This window comes from Triturus cristatus, chromosome 1_2 (genome assembly GCF_964204655.1).
Source record: "Triturus cristatus chromosome 1_2, aTriCri1.1, whole genome shotgun sequence".
In the NCBI taxonomy this organism is placed as follows: Eukaryota; Metazoa; Chordata; class Amphibia; order Caudata; family Salamandridae; genus Triturus; species Triturus cristatus.
This window is the reverse complement of record NC_140580.1, coordinates 1,175,898,098-1,175,920,088: the sequence shown is the minus strand read 5'-3', so window position 1 is coordinate 1,175,920,088 and position 21,991 is coordinate 1,175,898,098. Positions and strand designations below refer to the sequence as shown.

The window sequence follows — 21,991 nt, the reverse complement described above, 5'->3', positions numbered from 1 at the left end:
CCGGTTAAACCGCTCTACCAGGCCGTTTCCTTGGGGGTGGTACGGGGTGGTGAATTTATAGGACACCCCGCATTGTTGCCATAAGGACTTCATGTATCGGGAGATAAAGTTGGTACCGCGATCGCTCACGACCTCGCGGGGAAAACCCATGCGGGAGAAGATTCCCATCAACGCCCGGCCCACCACGGGGGCTGTGACGGTGCGCAGGGGGATGGCTTCCGGGTATCGGGTGGCATGATCCACCAGGACGAGGATAAAACGGTGCCCTTGGGAAGTTGGGGGGTCCAGCGGCCCCACGATGTCGATGTCGATCCCGCTCAAAAGGGGTACTGACGACAGGGAAGGGTTGGAGTGGAGCCTTGCGCTTTCCTCCGCTCTTCCCACTGGCCTGGCACGTGGGACAGGACTTGCAGTGGGCTTCTACATCTGCTTTCATTCTGGGCCAGTAGCAGTGGGTCACGAGGCGACTGTAGGTTTTGTCCTGGCCCAAGTGGCCCGCGAGGGGAACGTCGTGGGCCAAGCCCAGGAGGAGGTTTCGGAAGCGTTGGGGTACCACCAGCACCCGGCCGGACCCTAACTCCACCGACTTCTGCTCGCTGTACAAAAGGTCAATCTCCCAATACACCCGGTGCGTCCCCGTCTGGTCGCCTGCGGCCTGGGCCTCAGCCTGTTGCCGGGGCCCGACCAGGGAAGGACAGGTAGCCTGCTCTCGGCAGAACTCCTCTCGGGAGGGGCCCCCCTCGTGGCGCCACTGGGCCAATTCGGGGCAGATCGCCTAACTCGGTGACCTGGGCGGAGTCGGAAGGCGGGGGTTCGTCACTGGCGACCGATCCTTCTGGTGGGGGGATGTGGGGAGCCTCGGCGGGGACCATCGTATCTTCAGTGGTCGGGGCATCGTCGACTTCCCTCAGGGGGGTCAGTCGGGCCGACATGGATCGAGTGGTGGCGCACACCCACTCAGGGAGGCCCATCAGCCCTAGGTGGGTCTTGCGCTCGACTTGTTTCCAGGGGGAACTTTCCAGGTCGTTCCCCAGGAGACAGTCGACTGGCTGGGAGGTTCTCACTGCGACTCTCAGTTTACCGACCACCCCATCCCACTCAAAAGGCACCAGGGCTACCTTACATAGGCTTTCCGTGTTGTCGGCGGAAAGGACCGGGCAAAAGACGTTGGGGAGGACCTGGTCTTCGTGGACTAAATGACTGAGGACACCGGTGATGCTGTCCCCGGTGTCACGGAGGGCTTCTACTTGGTGGCCATTGATTGTTACGAGCTGCCCATATTTCTTCGTGTTGGAGGGCAGGAGGCTTCCAGGGACCATTTCTCTATCTCCTAGGGATACTAGGGCCATGGCTGCGGGTTCCCACTCTTCGGTCTCCTCAACCTCCTCCCCCAGTGCTACATTGGCTATCTGTCTAGCGGGGGGTGCTGCCTGGGTGGTGTGTGGGGCCATGGGGCATTCAGGGCCGTTGGCGTAATGCCCGGGCTTCTGACAACGGAAACAAGTGATGGTCACCCAGTGCCCCCGTCTCAGGGGGGGGCCGGATACAGCTGGTGGGGGTGCCGGGAAAGGCGGAGGTTGGGACTTCGGGGGACTAGACTGGGACTCTTTCTGCCCTCCCTGGTTTCCCCCCCCTCTCTGGTGGGGTGGTCCCTGACTGGCTCGTGGGTACTCTCCTACAGGGCCCCGGGAGACCCGGGTCTTGGTCCAGCGATCCGCCTCGACGGCCAGCTTTCTCGGATCCGTGAGCTTGCTGTCGAGCAGATGCTGGCGCAGTTCCACAAAGCAGTTCGCAGCCAGGTGTTCCCACAACATAAGGTCTGTTAGTTCTTCCAGGGTGGTTACCTTGCTGCCCTTGATCCACCCATCAAAGGCGCGGCTGAAGAAATTCACATACTCCACCCAGGTGGTACCCGGGATCTTCCTGCAGTCCCGGAACCGCTGGCGGTACATCTCCGGGGTGAGGCCGTACCTTGTGAGGAGGGCCGCTTTCATGTGGTCATAGGAGGTCTGCATGGAGGTTGGTAGGTCGAGCAGGGTGTCTCTCCCTTCGCTCAGGAATCGTCCCCACAACCCGGCCCCCCAATCCTTCTGCGGGACCCGATGGGAGGTAATGGCGACCTCGTAGGCCCGGAACCACTGTTGAATGTCATCGTTTTTGTAATATTCTTTGACCACATCCTTGGGGATGTGGACCTTCTGCTCTGCCGGGGAGGCCGCCTCTCGGTTCGCCGGGGGCCGTGCTTCTTCGCTTTTTGCTTTCAGCTCCATTTCCTTCAAGCTGCGTTCATGTTCCAGTTGAAGTCTCCTTCCTTCGTGTTCCCGTTGGAGTTTCTTCTCTTCTAGTTCTCCCTGCACTCGTAGCTGTTCCACCGCTAGCTTTTTCTCGGCTAATTTCAACTCGCCCTCAATTTTGAGTTTGGCTAATTCGAGTTCGTGATGGTGACTTCTTTCTCTGTCTGCGAGTTCCTCCGGGGATAGGCCCCCATCTGGTACGAAGCCTCGCACCTGGTTGCTGCTGCGTTCTCCTTGAGAGGGTCCAGCTTCGTTGTGGGGCTCCCCCGCTCCTTCTGGGCAGGAGGCTCCAGAATCCACCCAAGCTTTCAGTGCCTTTTGCATATCTTCTTTGGTGTTGAGACCAGTGGTAGCGATTTTGAGTTCCTTACAGAATTGCTTCAGTTCTTTGTGTGTGTACTCTTCCAGCTGTTCCACCTGGAACAAGGTACTGGTGTCGTTTTCTGTGAGAACCACGGCGTTTCCTTCTGCCATCTTTGTCGGTAGTGCGTCAACCGTTCACGGTACGATCTCTAGATTATGGGCACAAATCCCGTCGCTTGCCACCAATGTTAGAAGGCGACCTCCGAGGGGCCCGGAGGGGGCCCTGACTGTCCTGAGACCCACTCTTGAGGTATCGTAGCCGGGCACTGGCGGGAGACTCCTCAGAGGAGAAATCTCGTATCTAGGATCGTACACTCGGCACCACACGACAAAGAGACACCACACCGAGAGTTCTTAAGACTAAATCTTTATCAGATCGGAGTTGTAGGATCTTTATGATCAGCAAGGCAAATATATACAAGTGGAGCGCGGACCCACAAAGTCTTGGAGGGGGGGTAGGAGGTAGCGGGACAGTCTTTGGGGATATGGATCAGATGCAGGAGCGTACCCGGCGCACAGCTCACAATCCTCGTGCTGGGGGATACGCTTGTCGTCGTGGGGTCCGGCGGGACCAAGAGAATCTGTGGGAGCCGCGAGTCACTCTGCAGGGCTCAAGCACAAGTTCGGAGGTCTTACGATCTTCAGGGAGACGCGAGTCACTCAGCAGGGTTCAAGCACAAGTTCGGAGGTCTTACGATCTTCAGGGAGCCGCGAGTCACTCAGCAGGGCTCAGGTGTTTCCAAGGCGAATCTGCCGGACAGTCCCAGAGCACCCCTTGTTATAGGGCGACTCCTCTTTGATGTCCGGAGTCTGTCCAGGCAGGGGTCTTGTCACCTGGGGGTCGCTTGTTGGGGGTTTCCTGCCATTGTCCTTTGATCCTTTCAGGGCCGGGTCGGGAGGAGTCCCAGACACCCAGCAGGCGTGGAGCCAGCCCTCGGGGAGGCCGGCGGGTCGATCGAAACCCACCTTCCCAGGGAAGCGCAGAGGTGTGATGGAAACTGCTCCTCCCTTTCTCATCCCAAGGGGAGCGCGATGTCCTCCAGCCGAAGTGGCGCCTCTAGGCCAGGGTCGCGCTGGGGCCGGGCGGCCATCTTGGTGCATGAAGTGGGCACGCGGGCCCGGTATGGCCGAAAGGAGGAAGGCCACGGACGGGGAAGTCCGGGTCGGGTGTGTGTGTGTTCTGGTGGGAAGGATCGGCTAGGCCGTGGGCTCGGGGCTGGTGTGAGGTGCAGGGGTCAGGTCTGGCTATGTTACGAGGGCCGGGTCTAACACCTAGGGCATGGGTACTGAAGAGGGTCCTCTGGGGTACCCCTGGTACCTAGGGCATTGGTACTGCAGAAGGTCCTCTGGGGTACCCCTGGTGCCTAGGGCATGGGTACTGAAGAGGGTCCTCTGGGGTACCCCTGGTACCTAGGGCATTGGTACTGAAGAGGGTCCTCTGGGGTACCTCTGGTACCTAGGGCATTGGTACTGAAGAGGGTCCTCTGGGGTACCCCTGGGACCTAGGGCATGGGTACTGAAGAGGGTCCTCTGGGGTAGCCCTGGTACCCAGGGCATGGGTACTGAAGAGGGTCCTCTGGGGCACCCCTGGTACCTAGGACATGGGTACTGAAGAGGGTCCTCTGGGGTACCTCTGGTACCTAGAGCATGGGTACTGAAGAGGGTCCTCTGGGGTACCCCTGCTGCCTAGGGCATTGGCACTGAAGAGGGTCCTTTGGGGTACCCCTGGTGCCTAGGGCATTGGTACTGAAGAGGGTCCTCTGGGGTACCCCTGGTACCTAGGGCATGGGTAATGAAGAGGGTCCTCTGGGGTACCCCTGGTACCTAGGGCATTGGTACTGAAGGGGGTCCTCTGGGGTACCCCTGCTGCCTAGGGCATTGGTACTGAAGAGGGTCCTCTGGGGTACCTCTAGTACCGAGGGCATGGGTACTGAAAAGGGTCCTGTGGGGTACCTCTGGTACCTAGGGCATTGGTACTGAAGAGGGTCCTCTGATGTACACCTGGTACCGAGGGGATTGGTACTGAAGAGGGTCCTCTGGGGTACCTCTGGTACCTAGGGCATGGGTACTGAAGAGGGTCCTCTGGGGTACCCCTGGTACCCAGGGCATGGGTACTGAAGATGGTCCTACGGAGTACCTCTGGTACCTAGGGCATGGGTACTGAAGAGGGTCCTCTGGGGCACCTCTGGTATCCAGGGCATGGGTACTGAAGAGGGTCCTCTGGGGCACACCTGGTACCCAGGGCATGGGTACTGAAGAGGGTCCTCTGGGGTATCCCTGGTACCCAGGCAATTGGTACTGAAGAGGGTCCTCTGGGGTACCTCTGGTACCCAGGGCATGGGTGCTGAAGAGGGTCCTCTGGGGCACCCCTGGTACCTAGGGCATGGGTACTGAAGAGGGTAATTTGGGGTACCTCTGGTACCTAGGGCATGGGTACTGAAGAGGGTCCTCTGGGGCACCCCTGGTACCTAGAGCATGGGTACTGAAGAGGGACCTCTAGGGTACCCCTGGTACCTAGGGCATTGGTACTGAAGAGGGTCCTCTGGGGTACCTCTGGTACCTAGGGCATGGGTACTGAAGAGGGTCCTCTGGGGTACCCCTGGTACCTAGGGCATGGGTACTGAAGAGGGTCCTCTGGGGTACCTCTGGTACCTAGGGCCTGGGTACTGAAGAGGGTCCTCTGGGGTACCTCTGGTACCTACGGCCTGGGTACTGATGAGGGTCCTCTGGGGTACCCCTGGTACCTAGGGCATGGGTACTGAAGAGGGTCATCTGGGGTACCTCTGGTACCTAGGGCCTGGGTACTAAAGAGGGTCCTCTGGGGTACCTCTGGTACCTACGGCCTGGGTACTGAAGAGGGTCCTCTGGGGGTACCTCTGGTATCTAGGGCATGGGTACTGAAGAGGGTCCTCTGATGTACACCTGGTACCGAGGGGATTGGTACTGAAGAGGGTCCTCTGGGGTACCTCTGGTACCTAGGGCATTGGTACTGAAGAGGGTCCTCTGGGGTACCCCTGGTACCTAGGGCCTGGGTACTGAAGAGGGTCCTCTGGGGTACCCCTGGTACCTAGGGCATTGGTACTTAAGAGGGTACTCTGGGGTACCCCTGGTACCTAGGGCATGGGTACTGAAGATGGTCCTACGGAGTACCTCTGGTACCTAGGGCATGGGTACTGAAGAGGGTCCTCTGGGGCACCTCTGGTATCCAGGGCATGGGTACTGAAGAGGGTCCTCTGGGGAACACCTGGTACCCAGGGCATGGGTACTGAAGAGGGTCCCCTGGGGTATCCCTGGTACCCAGGGCATTGGTACTGAAGAGGGTCCTCTGGGGTACCTCTGGTACCCAGGGCATGGGTGCTGAAGAGGGTCCTCTGGGGCACCCCTGGTACCTAGGGCATGGGTACTGAAGAGGGTCCTTTGGGGTACCTCTGGTACCTAGGGCATGGGTACTGAAGAGGGTCCTCTGGGGCACCCCTGGTACCTAGGGCATGGGTACTGAAGAGGGTCCTCTGGGGTACCCCTGGTACCTAGGGCATGGGTACTGAAGAGGGTCCTCTGGGGTACCCCTGGTACCTAGGGCATGGGTACTGAAGAGGGTCCTCTGGGGTACCCCTGGTACCTAGGGCATTGGTACTGAAGAGGGTCCTCTGGGGTACCTCTGGTACCTAGGGCATGGGTACTGAAGAGGGTCCTCTGGGGTACCTAGGGCATGGGTACTGAAGAGGGTCCTCTGGGGGTACCTCTGGTATCTAGGGCATGGGTACTGAAGAGGGTCCTCTGATGTACACCTGGTACCGAGGGGATTGGTACTGAAGAGGGTCCTCTGGGGTACCTCTGGTACCTAGGGCATGGGTACTGAAGAGGGTCCTCTGGGGTACCTCTGGTACCTAGGGCCTGGGTACTAAAGAGGGTCCTCTGGGGTACCTCTGGTACCTACGGCCTGGGTACTGAAGAGGGTCCTCTGGGGGTACCTCTGGTATCTAGGGCATGGGTACTGAAGAGGGTCCTCTGGGGTACCACTGGTACCTAGGGCATTGGTATTTTAGAGGGTCCTCTGAGGTACCTCTAGTACCTAGGGCATGGGTACTGAAGAGGGTCCTCTGGGGTACCCCTGGTACCTAGGGCATTGGTATTGAAGAGGGTCCTACGGAGTACCTCTGGTACCTAGGGCCTGGGTACTAAAGAGGGTCCTCTGGGGCACCTCTGGTATCCAGGGCATGGGTACTGAAGAGGGTCCTCTGGGGTACCCCTGGTACCCAGGGCATGGGTATTGAAGAGGGTCCTCTGGGGTACCCCTGGTACCTAGGGCATGGGTACTGAAGAGGGTCCTCTGGGGCACCTCTGGTATCCAGGGCATGGGTACTGAAGAGGGTCCTCTGGGGTACCCCTGGTACCCAGGGCATGGGTATTGAAGAGGGTCCTCTGGGGTATCCCTGGTACCCAGGGCATTGGTACTGAAGAGGATCCTCTGGGGTACCTCTGGTACCCAGGGCATGGGTACTGAAGAGGGTCCTCTGGGGCACCGCAGGTACCTAGGGCATGGGTACTGAAGAGGGTCCTCTGGGGTACCCCTGGTACCTAGGGCATGGGTACTGAAGAGGGTCCTCTGGGGTACCCCTGGTACCTAGGGCATGGGTACTGAAGAGGGTCCTCTGGGCTACCCCTGGTACCTAGGGCATTGGTACTGAAGAGGTCCTCTGGGGTACCTCTGGTATCTAGGGCATGGGTACTGAAGAGGGTCCTCTGGTGTACCTCTGATACCTATGGCATGGGTACTGAAAAGGGTCCTCTGGGGTACCCCTGGTACCCATGGCATGGGTACTGAAGAGGGTCCTCTGGGGCACCCCTGGTACCTAGGGCATTGGTACTGAAGAGGGTCCTCTGGGGCTGCAGCCCTGGTTGTGCCACCACAGGAACCTCTCGCCAAGGCCATGTACTCTGCCATTGTAGGCTGCGTGTCTTGGTGCAGAGAAAACCGAACAGTGGACATGGCACACAGCCCTGTGTGCCATGCCCCCATACACTGCATGAGTCATGGTTAAGTCACCCCTACTGCAGGCCTTTCACCCTAAGGCAGGGTGCACTATATCCTCTGTGAGGGTGTATCACCATGAGCAGATATGCCCCTACAGTGTCCAGTCTATTTGGGATATTGCAAGTGCACAGGGAGACCATGAAGAGTGCATGGGCTGGATACTTGCCAACACAGGTTTCAGAGCTCCATGATGGCTTCACTGATTTCTAAGATGTTTGGAACCAACCTTAAAATCTAACCCGGGAACCTCCAGATACTAGAGGAGGACACGCATCATTTCATGCTCCCCTTTTGGCAGGAAGAAAGGCAGCAGCATTTGTTAGATTAGGGAGAGGGTCTCCACTTAGTCTACACTATCCCTATGTCAGGGCAGGCGATGTGAACAAACAAAACTACTAGATAAAGAAGGGTCTGAGGGAGAAATGTATAGTCCTAGCATGGATATATTTCCCAAGTACATATAAATAATCAACAAATATCCACGGGTCTAATGGGCAATGAGACTACAAAGGAGCTATCAACTAGACTTATCTGGCTTTTACAGAACAATGAAGGAAAAATCCTGTAATAGGACGGATTCCCATCACTCACCAGTGGTGACATGCTTCATCATCTGGGTCTCCTCCTAATGCCACACTAAGGGCTTAACCTCTTCAGTGCCCATGACGAGATAGTCTCGTCATGGAGCACGGTTGCGCTGTGCCCATGACGAGACTATCTCGTCATGAACCCCGCCCGCTAATGTAACGCCCGGCACAGGGCGGGGAAAGGGCGGGGCACTGAAGGGGTTAAGGAAAGGGGAGCTCACAGATGTTTTAACCTATTGCGATAAAACACGCTGTGTTTGGACCCACAGATGTGAGTACTCGATTTATGTGGGAATCATAAGTGCAGTGCAGAAGTGTCTGTGAAACTTGAATTAAAATTGATCGATGGGAGGGGAAACTATTTATTAATACCTCGCAAGGATCAAGAATAAAAACAGTACAAAATGACAGTTTTGAGCAAATAACTGTCTAGATGTAAAGGCGATGTGAACCCCTCTCCTAAAATTCCACCATCTTGGGATGGTTGAGAAACAACCTATCAGGGCTAGGGTAGTGCCCCTTCCCACAGGAAGTGGTCATCAGAGGGTGTAGATGCCCTAACGGTAGGTTGTCCATTGGCTACTACCTGTCTTCCCTTGTAACGCCCCTCAATTCAGTATTTCGGTGACACCCTGAGGCCTGAACATCATATTTGACAGGCAAGAGAAGACCAGGACAAAGAAGACCCACAGCAGGAGAACTGAAGCCCTGCCAGAGAAGAAAAAGGCGCCAAACACTGCCTGCTGCTACAAGGACATTGACAATCAGTACCTGCTGTGTCGTATTGAACCTGAAAGGACTCTAAGACACCCTGGAGCATCTCCAGCCTTCAAGAAATTGTCAAGATGCTCCCTTGGAGTGAAGGTGCCACTCCCCTGCACACCACTGACACTGATCCTGTGAAGTCAAGTTTGTCGACTTGCTGCTCCCTAACTACCTCGATGCAGCACTGAAGTAAGAAAAGGTACAACAGCCCTAGAGGGTCAGATCTACCTCCACACCAAGTTTGTCGACACTGGAGCCGCAGCCTACCAATAGCCGCGGTACCGGATCCCCAACAGCAAACCGAGAATACAAGTCCACACCAGACTCCCAAAGCACCAGAAGCAAGCACCAGTCGAGGGACGTTGAGACTTCCTTCCTGAGTGGCCCAGCTGTCCCAAGATCACCTCTCCGTTGCCTGCTTCTGACTGCGAGGACCTCACAATGCCTGGCTGACCCGTTTGCTCTGCACCCGGCCCCAGCACCAACCAACCAGCTGTGGTGCCCAGGCCCTGGCAACCTCCTCCCTCAAAGGAGCCCCCTTGGACTTATCTGTAAGACCTCACGTGCAATGTACTTTCAAGTGGCCTCTTCGTCTTTGCGCACCAGCTTCCAAGACCCTCAGCACTCTGCTCCCAGCCGATCCAGGGCGCTCCCGAACTTCTCCTGCTGGAACTTTGGACCTGGTCTCGACATTGACCTAACACGAGAAGGTGAACTTTGTGAAAGCATTGCTTAAATGTATATGCATCTTTCTGCATTTCCCCATTGTTTCCAATGGTACGTAATTGCGCACAAAAGTGATATATTTTACGAACTTTGACAAATCGTAACTTCAAAAGTACTTACCTTAAAACTGTCTTTTTGGTCTTAAAGATTACATGAAAAACAAAATGTGTATGATCTGGTCTCGGATTCATTCCTGAGTGTGTCTTATTTATTACTCTGTGAATTCAACAAATGCTTAGCACCGCCCTCTGATAAGTCTAACTGCTTGCCCACACTACCACAAATAACACATTGGAATTATCTGCTTTTACCTCTGTGAACCTATTGGGGATCCACTGGACTCTACGCACAGTGTGCCTCGTTTTAGTGCACTATATCGAGAGGCGGCTTCCTACACTAGTTACAGTAACTTACAAAAGATGTCCGTACAAGAGTGCATCATGTGGGTCACAGGGCATTGGAAGGATAAGGTTCTGTGTCTGAGAATTGCAGAATACAGAACAAAGCATACATGGGAGCTACTGATGCGTTAACTGGTGGCACGAGGAGCTGTTGCGCAATGTGGCTTGCCACTGTCAGAACACAAGTACATCTCAGGAGAGACGACAGAGCAGGATGTGTGTCCGCAATGAAGGACTGAATTAAAAGTAATCCGCAAATATGCACATAGCGCAGGTATAAGCGTGAACGTACAATAAAGCAGTAAAGTGCATAGGGTCAGACATTATGTGGGTGGATGCTTCAGAGCAAAAGGGAACTCCCAAGGTAAGAGTGCGGGACTGGGGTGGGGAAGTTTATAAGTGAGGGGTTCTGGGGTGTCGATCATCACTAAGTTTAGTTATAAAGATGCACAATTGGATAAAAAAGATACAAGTGGTAACTATCTCAGAGCACAGAGGGGGTCAGATCGAAGGCGACGTAGGCAGCAGCATGTGCTCAAGGGGCAGGGGGTTCTTGAGAGAGCTGAAGCTTTTAAGAGGGGTGCTTTGATGTTGGGAGGGGGGGTGGCCCACAAGTTGAGGGACGCGGAGGGCGTGGCTGCAGGCGGCAGGGGGAGGGCTGCAGGCGGCAGGGTGGAGGGCTGCAGGCGGCAGTGTGGAGTACGGCAGGGTGGAGGGCTGCAGGCGCCAGGGTGGAGGGCTGCAGGAATCAAGGTGGAGGGCTGCAGCCTCCTAGATGGAGGCTGCCCATAGCAATAGATGTCTGTGGCTCTTAAGTGACCCTCACTTCCGCTGCATTGCATTAGTTGAGATTGAGGCCAGGGACCCAGGATGATGGTTTAGGGAGAGAGGAAGTGATTAAATGTACAGAAATCCTCCAGCGGGGCCACCTACATGGTCCCATTAGTACTCTGGTGAACTGGGAATCATGGCTGCCATATGTGCACCTCTAACTTTACTTTTTGCTGTGCTTTTCCTGCAGATGGTGGCTCGAAGCCTGGGAATGGAAGAGCCAGTGGTTGTCCAGAGCATGTACATCTTCAAGGTACCTGTCCCCAACCCCATGTCACCCTCCAGTGTGCCCATCCTCAATTCCCAGCTCACCCTCCCTCTCTGCCCCTCCCCAGTGTGCCCATACTCTATGCCCAGCTCATAATGCCTCGCCTTGACCCTCATCACCCTCCAGTGTTCCCATCCCTCATGCCCAGCTCACCCCACCTGTCCTTGTCTGCCCCCCCACCCTCCAGTGTGCCCATACTCTATGCCCAGCTCATTACGCCTCTCCTTGTCTGCCGCGCCACTCTCCAGTGTACCCATACTCTATACCCAGATCATGCCCACCTCTCCTTGTGTGCCCCGTCACTCACCCATGTACCATAGCTGGTGCCCAGCTCTCCCCGTCTCCTTTTCTGCCCCGTCACCCTCAAGTGTACCCATACTCTATGCCCAGCTCATTACGCCTCTCCTTGTCTGCCCGTCACCCTCCAGTGTGCCCATACTCCATGCCCAGCTCATTACGCCTCTCCTTGTCTGCCCGTCACCCTCCAGTTTGCTCATACTCCATGCCCAGCTCATTACGCCTCTCCTTGTCTGCCCGTCACCCTCCAGTTTGCCCATACTCCATGCCCAGCTCACCTCCTCCTCTCCTTGTCCACCCCTAACCCTCCACTGTGTCAATCCCTGATGCCCAGCTCACCCTGCCTCTCCTTGTCCGCCCGGTCACCCTCCAGTGTGCCTATCTTCGATTCCCAGCTCACCGCGCCTCTCCTTGTCCCCATCACCCTCCATCGTGCCCATCCTCCATGCCCAGCTCACCCACCTCTCCTTGTCTGCCCCGTCACCCTCCAGTGTGCCCATCTTCCATGCCCAGCTCACCCACCTCTCCTTGTCTGCCCCGTCACCCTCCAGTGTGCCCATCTTCCATTCCCAGCTCACCCTGCCTCTCCTTGTCCACCCCTCACCCTCCAGTGGACCCATCCCTCATGCCTAGCTCACCCTACCTCTCCATGTCTGCCCCGTCACCCTCCAGTGTACCCATCACTCATGCCCAGCTCACCCCCTCCTCTTCTTGTGTCTTGCAGCAGCCTGGCTTCGGCGGAGAAGGTGAGATTTCATTGGGGGCACACTTGTATAAGGACTGGCATAGGATTGTGTATTCACTGTGGAGAATGAACCAGTCCTGCATAGTTCTCAGCTGACCCTTCTCTCTGCCAACAGTAAGATCCTCACCCTGCCCGAAGCAGTCCCTGTACAATGACACCAGGTGGCCCCTAAACTGCCCCACCAAAGCCAGTGCCCTGTCACCCGGAAGATCTTCATCCTGAACCGAGCACCATCTTTACAATCTCTCCAGGAGGTCCCCAAACCTGCCCTTAGCAGACATTTTACCCTGACAGAAGCGGGCCCTTTACAGTGACCCGGGGGCCCTTCACCCCGTCACCCATAAGCTCTTTACCCTGACAGAAGCGGGCCCTTACAGTGACCCGGGGGCCCTTCACCCCGTCACCCATAAGCTCTTTACCCTGACAGAAGCGGGCCCTTACAGTGCCCCCAGGGGCCCTTTACCCTGTCACCCATAAGCTCTTTACCCTGACAGAAGCGGGCCCTTACAGCGCCCCCAGGGGCCCTTCACCCCGTCACCCATAAGCTCTTTACCCTGACAGAAGCGGGCCCTTACAGTGCCCCCAGGGGCCCTTTACCCTGTCACCCATAAGCTCTTTACCCTGACAGGAGCGGGCCCTTACAGCGCCCCTAGGGGCCCTTTACCCTGTCACCCATAAGCTCCTCCTGCTTCCCCAACCAGTCCCTTTATATACCCCAGGCAGGCGGCCCCTAAACCTGTCCTCAGTAGACCCGGTGCCTGAAGCAGACCCTTTGGAATGCCCAGGACCCCCAAGCAAGTCTCAAGCAGGCATTTTACTCTGGAATGGAGTTTATGCACTAGAGTTTCATAGCTTTAAACTGGAGATTCCCAGGAAATGTTCATTGGTAACGGCTCCCCACCCTCTGTGGTACCCATATAGCAACGTGGCTGTGAATATGGCTTGTCACCGTGGTTAAAATACATGTACATGTCGAACCCTCATCCACATTGTGTGATCTGCTGCATCATCATCATTGGGCACCACCATGATCTGTGGTGCCCAAGATGGCCGTCACACAAACCGTCTGTAGGTAAGGACAGCCTTAAAAGTAATGGTGACGTATGCAGGACATACAGTCTGTCTAAAGGGGTGTGATGTGTACTGGTGCTGTGTGCAGGACATACAGTCTGTCTATAGGGGTGTGATGTGTACTGGTGCTGTGTGCAGGACATACAGTCTGTCTAAAGGGGTGTGATGTGTACTGGTGCTGTGTGCAGGACATACAGTCTGTCTATAGGGGTGTGATGTGTACTGGTGCTGTGTGCAGGACATACAGTCTGTCTATAGGGGTGTGATGTGTACTGGTGCTGTGTGCAGGGCATACAGTCCATCTATAGGGGTGTGATGTGTACTGGTGCTGTGTGCAGGACATACAGTCCATCTATAGGGGTGTGATGTGTACTGGTGCTGTGTGCAGAACATACAGTCGTTATCACATCTTGAACATCAGTGTGCTGTGTTCATATCACACAACGCTTTATCAGCTGCTGAATATCGGTGTGCTATGCCCGTGTCGTGCAGTGAATTATCACATGTTGAATATCAGTGTGCTATGCCCGTGTCGCGCAGTGCATTATCACATGGTGAATATCAGTATGCTATGCCCGTGTCGCGCAGTGCATTATCACATGTTGAATGTCAGTGTGCTATGCCCGTGTCGTGCAGTGCATTATCACATGTTGAATATCAGTGTGCTATGCCCATTTCGCGCAGTTCATTATCACATGGTGAATATCAGTGCGCAATGCCCGTGTCGCGCAGTGCATGATCACATGGTGAATATCGGTGTGCTATGTCCGTATCACGCAGTGCGTTATCACATGTTGAATGTCCGTATGCTATGCCCGTGTCGCGCAGTGCATTATCACATGTTGAATGTCAGTGTGCTATGCCCGTGTCGTGCAGTGCATTATCACATGTTGAATATCAGTGTGCTATGCCCGTGTCACGCAGTGCATTATCACATGCTCAATGTCAGTGAGCTATGCCCATGTCGCGCAGTGCATTATCACATGCTCAGTGTCAGTGTGCTATGCCCGTGTCGCGCAGTGCATTATCACATGTTGAATATCAGTGTGCTATGCCTGTGTCGCGCAGTGCATTATCACATGCTCAATGTCAGTGTGCGATCTCTGTATCGCACATTGCTTCCTTACAAATTGATGTCAATTTGTTACATCATATTTTAGTACGTGAGTTAGTCTAGTGTTAGTGAATTAGAACAAGTGTTCCATGCCCGGTGATGTTTCTATTACTTATATGCGCTTATTTTTTAAAACTAAAGTTTACATTTCTGATTACATTTTGCTATCTCTTTGTACGATTTGCAATTTTCTTATTAGCGCCTTTCTCAGAATTCTACCTCTCGTAGCTGACTAGGCATCGCTGTTCCACTTCTGAGGCACCAAGTCGGGTCACGAGGGTTGGTGGTCTAGCTTTGGGTGATCAGGTGGATGGACCATGCATGGACACCAGCATGAGGATGAAACTGGTCCAGTGCATGTGTGTGTGGCAAATTTGTGGAGCAGGGAAGCCCGTCTGTCCCTGTCTGTACCATAGGTGGAGAACAGCAGGTGGGTGAAACTGGCTCCACTGCATGTGCACGTAGCAGGGAAGCCCGCCTCCACCTGTCCGTACTTTGCTTGAAGAGAATGCATGTGGGTAAAACCATCTCCTCTGCTTGTATGAGCATGGGGGAAGCCCCTCTGCACCAGTCCATACCATGCATGGAGACCAGCATATGCTTCACTGCATGTGAACACCGCGGGAAGGCGTCTGCTCCTGTCCATACTATGCATAGAGAGCAGCATGTGGATAAAACCGGCTCCAGTACATGTACACTCAGCGGGAAAGCCCGGCTGCGCCTCTCTGTGCCATGCATAGAGAGCAGCATGTGGATAAATCCCGCTCCACTGCATGTGTGCGTAGCGGGGAAACCCGTCTGCACCTCTGCCATGCATAGAGAGCAGCATGTGGATTAAACCGGCTCCACTGCATGTGCGCGTAGTGGGAAAGCCCGGCTGCGCCTCTCTGTGCCATGCATAGAGCAGCATGTGGATTAAACCGGCTCCACTGCGTGTGCGCGTCACGTGAAAGCTCATCTGCACCTCTGTGCCATGCATAGAGAGCTGCATGTGGATAAAACCCGCTCCACTGCATGTGTGCGTAGCGGGGAAACCCGTCTGCACCTCTGTGCCATGCATAGAGAGCAGCATGTGGATTAAACCGGCTCCACTGCATGTGCGCGTAGTGGGAAAGCCCGGCTGCGCCTCTCTGTGCCATGCATAGAGAGCAGCATGTGGATAAAACCCGCTCCACTGCATGTGTGCGTAGCGGGGAAACCCGTCTGCATCTCTGTGCCATGCATAGAGAGCAGCATGTGGATTAAACCGGCTCCACTGCATGTGCGCGTAGTGGGAAAGCCCGGCTGCGCCTCTCTGTGCCATGCATAGAGCAGCATGTGGATTAAAGCGGCTCCACTGCGTGTGCGCGTCACGTGAAAGTTCGTCTGCACCTCTGTGCCATGCATAGAGAGCAGCATGTGGATTAAACCGCTCCACTGCATGTGCGCATCGCGGGAAAGCCCGGCTGTGCCTCTCTGTGCCATGCATAGAGAGCAGCATGTAGATTAAACCGGCTCCACTGCATGTGCGCGTCGCGGGAAAGCCCGGCTGCGCCTCTCTGTGCCATGCATAGAGAGCAGCATGTGGATAAAACCTGCTCCACTACATGTGTGCGTAGCGGGGAAACCCGTCTGCACCTCTCTGTGCCATGCATAGAGAGCAGCATGTGGATTAAACCGGCTCCACTGCATGTGCGCGTCGCGGGAAAGCCCGTCTGCACCTTTCTGTGCCATGCATAGAGTAGCATGTGGATTAAACCCGATTCACTGCATGTGCACACAGCTGGAAGCCTGCCTGCACCTCTCTGTATCATGCATAGAGAGCAGCATGGGGATAAAACTGGCTTCACTGCATGTGCACGCAGCTGGAAGCCTGTCTGCGCCTGTTCTGCGCATGCCTGGAGACCGGCATGTGCACAGTCAGAAGCCTGTCTGTACCACGCATGGAGAGCAGCATGTGGATAAACCCGGCTCCACTGCATGCATGCACTTGTAAGACCGTCTGTGCCTGTTCTGACAATGCATGGAGACTAGCATGTGGCACCACTGTATGTGCCTGCAGCAGAGCAGCCCCTCTTTGCCTGTTATGAGCATGCATATAGACAGACATGTGCTCCACTGTTTGTGTGAGCAGCGGGGAAGCCCTTCTGCGCCTTATCCGGCTATGCGTGGAGACTGGCATGTGCTCCCTGCATGTGCACGCAGTAGGAAGACTGTCTGCACCTGTCCACACCAGGAATTGAGAGCAGCATGTAGATAAAACCAGCTCTACTGCATGTACGCACAGCGGAGAAGCCCGTATGCGCCTGTTCAGACCATGTGTGGAGACCGGCATGCCTGCCCCTGTCTGTACTGTTGTGACGGGGTCTAGGCCTACAGGGATCGTAGTGTGCCCAGGCTTATGTGTGCAGCCACACATGAATACAGGGCTACCGGACACTACTGTGGTGGTATCGGAGTTACCCTTCGAGCGGTCTAATACCATTTGTTAACTCCCCCCTGGCCAGAGGAGGACCTCTCTACACCCCACGGTTCATTTTTATAGCAGGACAGCTGACCTGCCGCATCCCCCTCCAACTCTCTTTGAAGGATAAAGTTTCTTGTGCTCAACATGCAAAGTCTTTGAGTCGTCGGCTTGGTTGAGGCTTGCCGGAGGCTTAATCGATGGGACTGGCCGTGAGGGGGCAGCTCACTGGCAGGGGTTGCACTCAGCGGAGTTCTTTGTTGGACTTCATTGGTGTTCACTGGGCTATGACCCCCAGTACCGCTCTCAACGGTGTTGCCGTCCTCGCGCTCCGGCCAACCATCATTGTCTCCATCGTTACCCAGGCAGGAGGCCAGTGGTGATGGTGTGACCTCTTTGAACCATGAAATATTCATTGAGACTGCATGTCCTTTCTTAGCTGTTACCATGGGGCCATCGTTAGCAATGACTGTCCATATTCTAGGCTCATATGGTATCCTGAATATTTACCGAGGTCGGAGTGATCTTGGCCTGGCCCCGCGTCTGATGCTGGCTTTCCTGTCGCTCCGTTCGTGACAGGCTGTTGTGTGCGCGTCATGAAGCCGCGGCGCCTATCCTGTGTATGTGGGGATATGGTCCCTCCGTGGGCCGTGAACAACAAAGCCCGACTCCGCCTGTTCCGACCATGTGTGGAGACTGGCATGTGCTCCCTCCATGTGCACGCAGTGGAAAGCCCGACTGCGCCTGTTCCGACCATGTGTGGAGAGTGGCATGTGCTCCCTCCATGTGCACGCAGTGGAAAGCCCGACTGCGCCTGTTCCGACCATGTGTGGAGAGTGGCATGTGCTCCCTCCATGTGCATGCAGTGGAAAGCCCGACTGCGCCTGTTCCGACCATGTGTGGAGAGTGGCATGTGCTCCCTCCATGTGCACGCAGTGGAAAGCCCGACTGCGCCTGTTCCGACCATGTGTGGAGACTGGCATGTGCTCCCTCCATGTGCACGCAGTGGGAAGCCCGACTGCGCCTGTTCCGACCATGTGTGGAGAGTGGCATGTGCTCCCTCCATGTGCACGCAGTGGAAAGCCCGACTGCGCCTGTTCCGACCATGTGTGGAGAGTGGCATGTGTTCCCTCCATGTGCATGCAGTGGAAAGCCCGACTGCGCCTGTTCCGACCATATGTGGAGAGTGGCATGTGCTCCCTCCATGTGCATGCAGTGGAAAGCCCGACTGCGCCTGTTCCGACCATGTGTGGAGAGTGGCATGTGCTCCCTCCATGTGCACGCAGTGGAAAGCCCGACTGCGCCTGTTCCGACCATGTGTGGAGACTGGCATGTGCTCCCTCCATGTGCACGCAGTGGGAAGCCCGACTGCGCCTGTTCCGACCATGTGTGGAGAGTGGCATGTGCTCCCTCCATGTGCATGCAGTGGAAAGCCCGACTGCGCCTGTTCCGACCATGTGTGGATAGTGGCATGTGCTCCCTCCATGTGCACGCAGTGGAAAGCCCGACTGCGCCTGTTCCGACCATGTGTGGAGACTGGCATGTGCTCCCTCCATGTGCACGCAGTGGGAAGCCCGACTGCGCCTGTTCCGACCATGTGTGGAGAGTGGCATGTGCTCCCTCCATGTGCACGCAGTGGAAAGCCCGACTGCGCCTGTTCCGACCATGTGTGGAGACTGGCATGTGCTCCCTCCATGTGCACGCAGTGGAAAGCCCGACTGCGCCTGTTCCGACCATGTGTGGAGAGTGGCATGTGCTCCCTCCATGTGCACGCAGTGGAAAGCCCGACTGCGCCTGTTCCGACCATGTGTGGAGAGTGGCATGTGCTCCCTCCATGTGCACGCAGTGGAAAGCCCGACTGCGCCTGTTCCGACCATGTGTGGAGAGTGGCATGTGCTCCCTCCATGTGCACGCAGTGGAAAGCCCGACTGCGCCTGTTCCGACCATGTGTGGAGACTGGCATGTGCTCCCTCCATGTGCACGCAGTGGGAAGCCCGACTGCGCCTGTTCCGACCATGTGTGGAGACTGGCATGTGCTCCCTCCATGTGCACGCAGTGGGAAGCCCGACTGCGCCTGTTCCGACCATGTGTGGAGAGTGGCATGTGTTCCCTCCATGTGCATGCAGTGGAAAGCCCGACTGCGCCTGTTCCGACCATGTGTGGAGAGTGGCATGTGCTCCCTCCATGTGCATGCAGTGGAAAGCCCGACTGCGCCTGTTCCGACCATGTGTGGAGAGTGGCATGTGCTCCCTCCATGTGCACGCAGTGGAAAGCCCGACTGCGCCTGTTCCGACCATGTGTGGAGAATGGCATGTGCTCCCTCCATGTGCACGCAGTGGAAAGCCCGACTACGCCTGTTCCGACCATGTGTGGAGAGTGGCATGTGTTCCCTCCATGTGCATGCAGTGGAAAGCCCGACTGCGCCTGTTCCGACCATGTGTGGAGAGTGGCATGTGCTCCCTCCATGTGCATGCAGTGGAAAGCCCGACTGCGCCTGTTCCGACCATGTGTGGAGAGTGGCATGTGCTCCCTCCATGTGCACGCAGTGGAAAGCCCGACTGCGCCTGTTCCGACTATGTGTGGAGACTGGCATGTGCTCCCTCCATGTGCACGCAGTGGGAAGCCCGACTGCGCCTGTTCCGACCATGTGTGGAGAGTGGCATGTGCTCCCTCCATGTGCACGCAGTGGAAAGCCCGACTGCGCCTGTTCCGACCATGTGTGGAGACTGGCATGTGCTCCCTCCATGTGCACGCAGTGGAAAGCCCGACTGCGCCTGTTCCGACCATGTGTGGAGACTGGCATGTGCTCCCTCCATGTGCACGCAGTGGGAAGCCCGACTGCGCCTGTTCCGACCATGTGTGGAGAGTGGCATGTGCTCCCTCCATGTGCACGCAGTGGAAAGCCCGACTGCGCCTGTTCCGACCATGTGTGGAGAGTGGCATGTGTTCCCTCCATGTGCACGCAGTGGAAAGCCCGACTGCGCCTGTTCCGACCATGTGTGGAGAGTGGCATGTGCTCCCTCCATGTGCACGCAGTGGAAAGCCCGACTGCGCCTGTTCCGACCATGTGTGGAGAGTGGCATGTGCTCCCTCCATGTGCACGCAGTGGAAAGCCCGACTGCGCCTGTTCCGACCATGTGTGGAGACTGGCATGTGCTCCCTCCATGTGCACGCAGTGGGAAGCCCGACTGCGCCTGTTCCGACCATGTGTGGAGACTGGCATGTGCTCCCTCCATGTGCACGCAGTGGAAAGCCCGACTGCGCCTGTTCCGACCATGTGTGGAGAGTGGCATGTGCTCCCTCCATGTGCACGCAGTGGAAAGCCCGACTGCGCCTGTTCCGACCATGTGTGGAGAGTGGCATGTGTTCCCTCCATGTGCACGCAGTGGAAAGCCCGACTGCGCCTGTTCCGACCATGTGTGGAGAGTGGCATGTGCTCCCTCCATGTGCATGCAGTGGAAAGCCAGACTGCGCCTGTTCCGACCATGTGTGGAGAGTGGAATGTGCTCCCTCCATGTGCACACAGTGGAAAGCCCGACTGCACCTGTTCCGACCATGTGTGGAGACTGGCATGTGCTCCCTCCATGTGCACGCAGTGGGAAGCCCGACTGCGCCTGTTCCGACCATGTGTGGAGAGGGGCATGTGCTCCCTCCATGTGCACGCAGTGGAAAGCCCGACTGCGCCTGTTCCGACCATGTGTGGAGAGTGGCATGTGCTCCCTCCATGTGCACGCAGTGGAAAGCCCGACTGCGCCTGTTCCGACCATGTGTGGAGACTGGCATGTGCTCCCTCCATGTGCACGCAGTGGGAAGCCCGACTGCGCCTGTTCCGACCATGTGTGGAGAGTGCCATGTGCTCCCTCCATGTGCACGCAGTGGAAAGCCCGACTGCGCCTGTTCCGACCATGTGTGGAGAGTGGCATGTGCTCCCTCCATGTGCACGCAGTGGAAAGCCCGACTGCGCCTGTTCCGACCATGTGTGGAGAGTGGCATGTGCTCCCTCCATGTGCACGCAGTGGGAAGCCCGACTGCGCCTGTTCCGACCATGTGTGGAGACTGGCATGTGCTCCCTCCATGTGCACGCAGTGGAAAGCCCGACTGCGCCTGTTCCGACCATGTGTGGAGAGTGGCATGTGCTCCCTCCATGTGCATGCAGTGGAAAGCCAGACTGCGCCTGTTCCGACCATGTGTGGAGAGTGGAATGTGCTCCCTCCATGTGCACGCAGTGGAAAGCCCGACTGCACCTGTTCCGACCATGTGTGGAGACTGGCATGTGCTCCCTCCATGTGCACGCAGTGGGAAGCCCGACTGCGCCTGTTCCGACCATGTGTGGAGAGGGGCATGTGCTCCCTCCATGTGCACGCAGTGGAAAGCCCGACTGCGCCTGTTCCGACCATGTGTGGAGAGTGGCATGTGCTCCCTCCATGTGCACGCAGTGGAAAGCCCGACTGCGCCTGTTCCGACCATGTGTGGAGACTGGCATGTGCTCCCTCCATGTGCACGCAGTGGGAAGCCCGACTGCGCCTGTTCCGACCATGTGTGGAGAGTGGCATGTGCTCCCTCCATGTGCACGCAGTGGAAAGCCCGACTGCGCCTGTTCCGACCATGTGTGGAGAGTGGCATGTGCTCCCTCCATGTGCACGCAGTGGAAAGCCCGACTGCGCCTGTTCCTACCATGTGTGGAGAGTGGCATGTGCTCCCTCCATGTGCATGCAGTGAAAAGCCCGTCTGTGGCTGTTTGTACATTCGTGGAGAGCATCATGTGGATAAAACTGGCTCCGCTGCATGTGTGCGCAACAAATGCGCCCAGCGGGGAAGCCGATCTGCGCCTGTCCGCACGCTGCCATGCCCAGGTGGCCCTAACTTCTGCGGGTGTGCGGTCTTATTCTCAGGAGGAACTGGTGAACATGCTCCGGGGAAGTCTCCTTACCCCAGGACACGCTGAAGCCTCTAGAGCGGTGATGTGCTGGATGCTACAGCCGTATATCCGGCTCCTCCAACCCAGCACTTTAGTGGAATGCCATGCAGGGCCTAAGAGGGTTCAATGCGCG

At 56.5% G+C, this 21,991-nt stretch overlaps 1 protein-coding gene across 5 annotated transcripts in view; it reads left to right on the top strand.

Moving 5' to 3' along the window:
- The window catches only part of PHYHD1 (phytanoyl-CoA dioxygenase domain containing 1), a 151,431-nt gene that overhangs the window by 81,283 nt on the left and 48,157 nt on the right, over positions 1 to 21,991 (top strand). For all 5 annotated transcript variants that reach the window (XM_085614035.1, XM_085614033.1, XM_085614032.1 and 2 more), the window contains exons 7-8: positions 11,193 to 11,255; positions 12,292 to 12,313. In XM_085614035.1, coding sequence (XP_085470161.1) covers positions 11,193 to 11,255; positions 12,292 to 12,313 — 85 coding nt within the window. The remainder of the gene's footprint in view (positions 1 to 11,192; positions 11,256 to 12,291; positions 12,314 to 21,991) is intronic.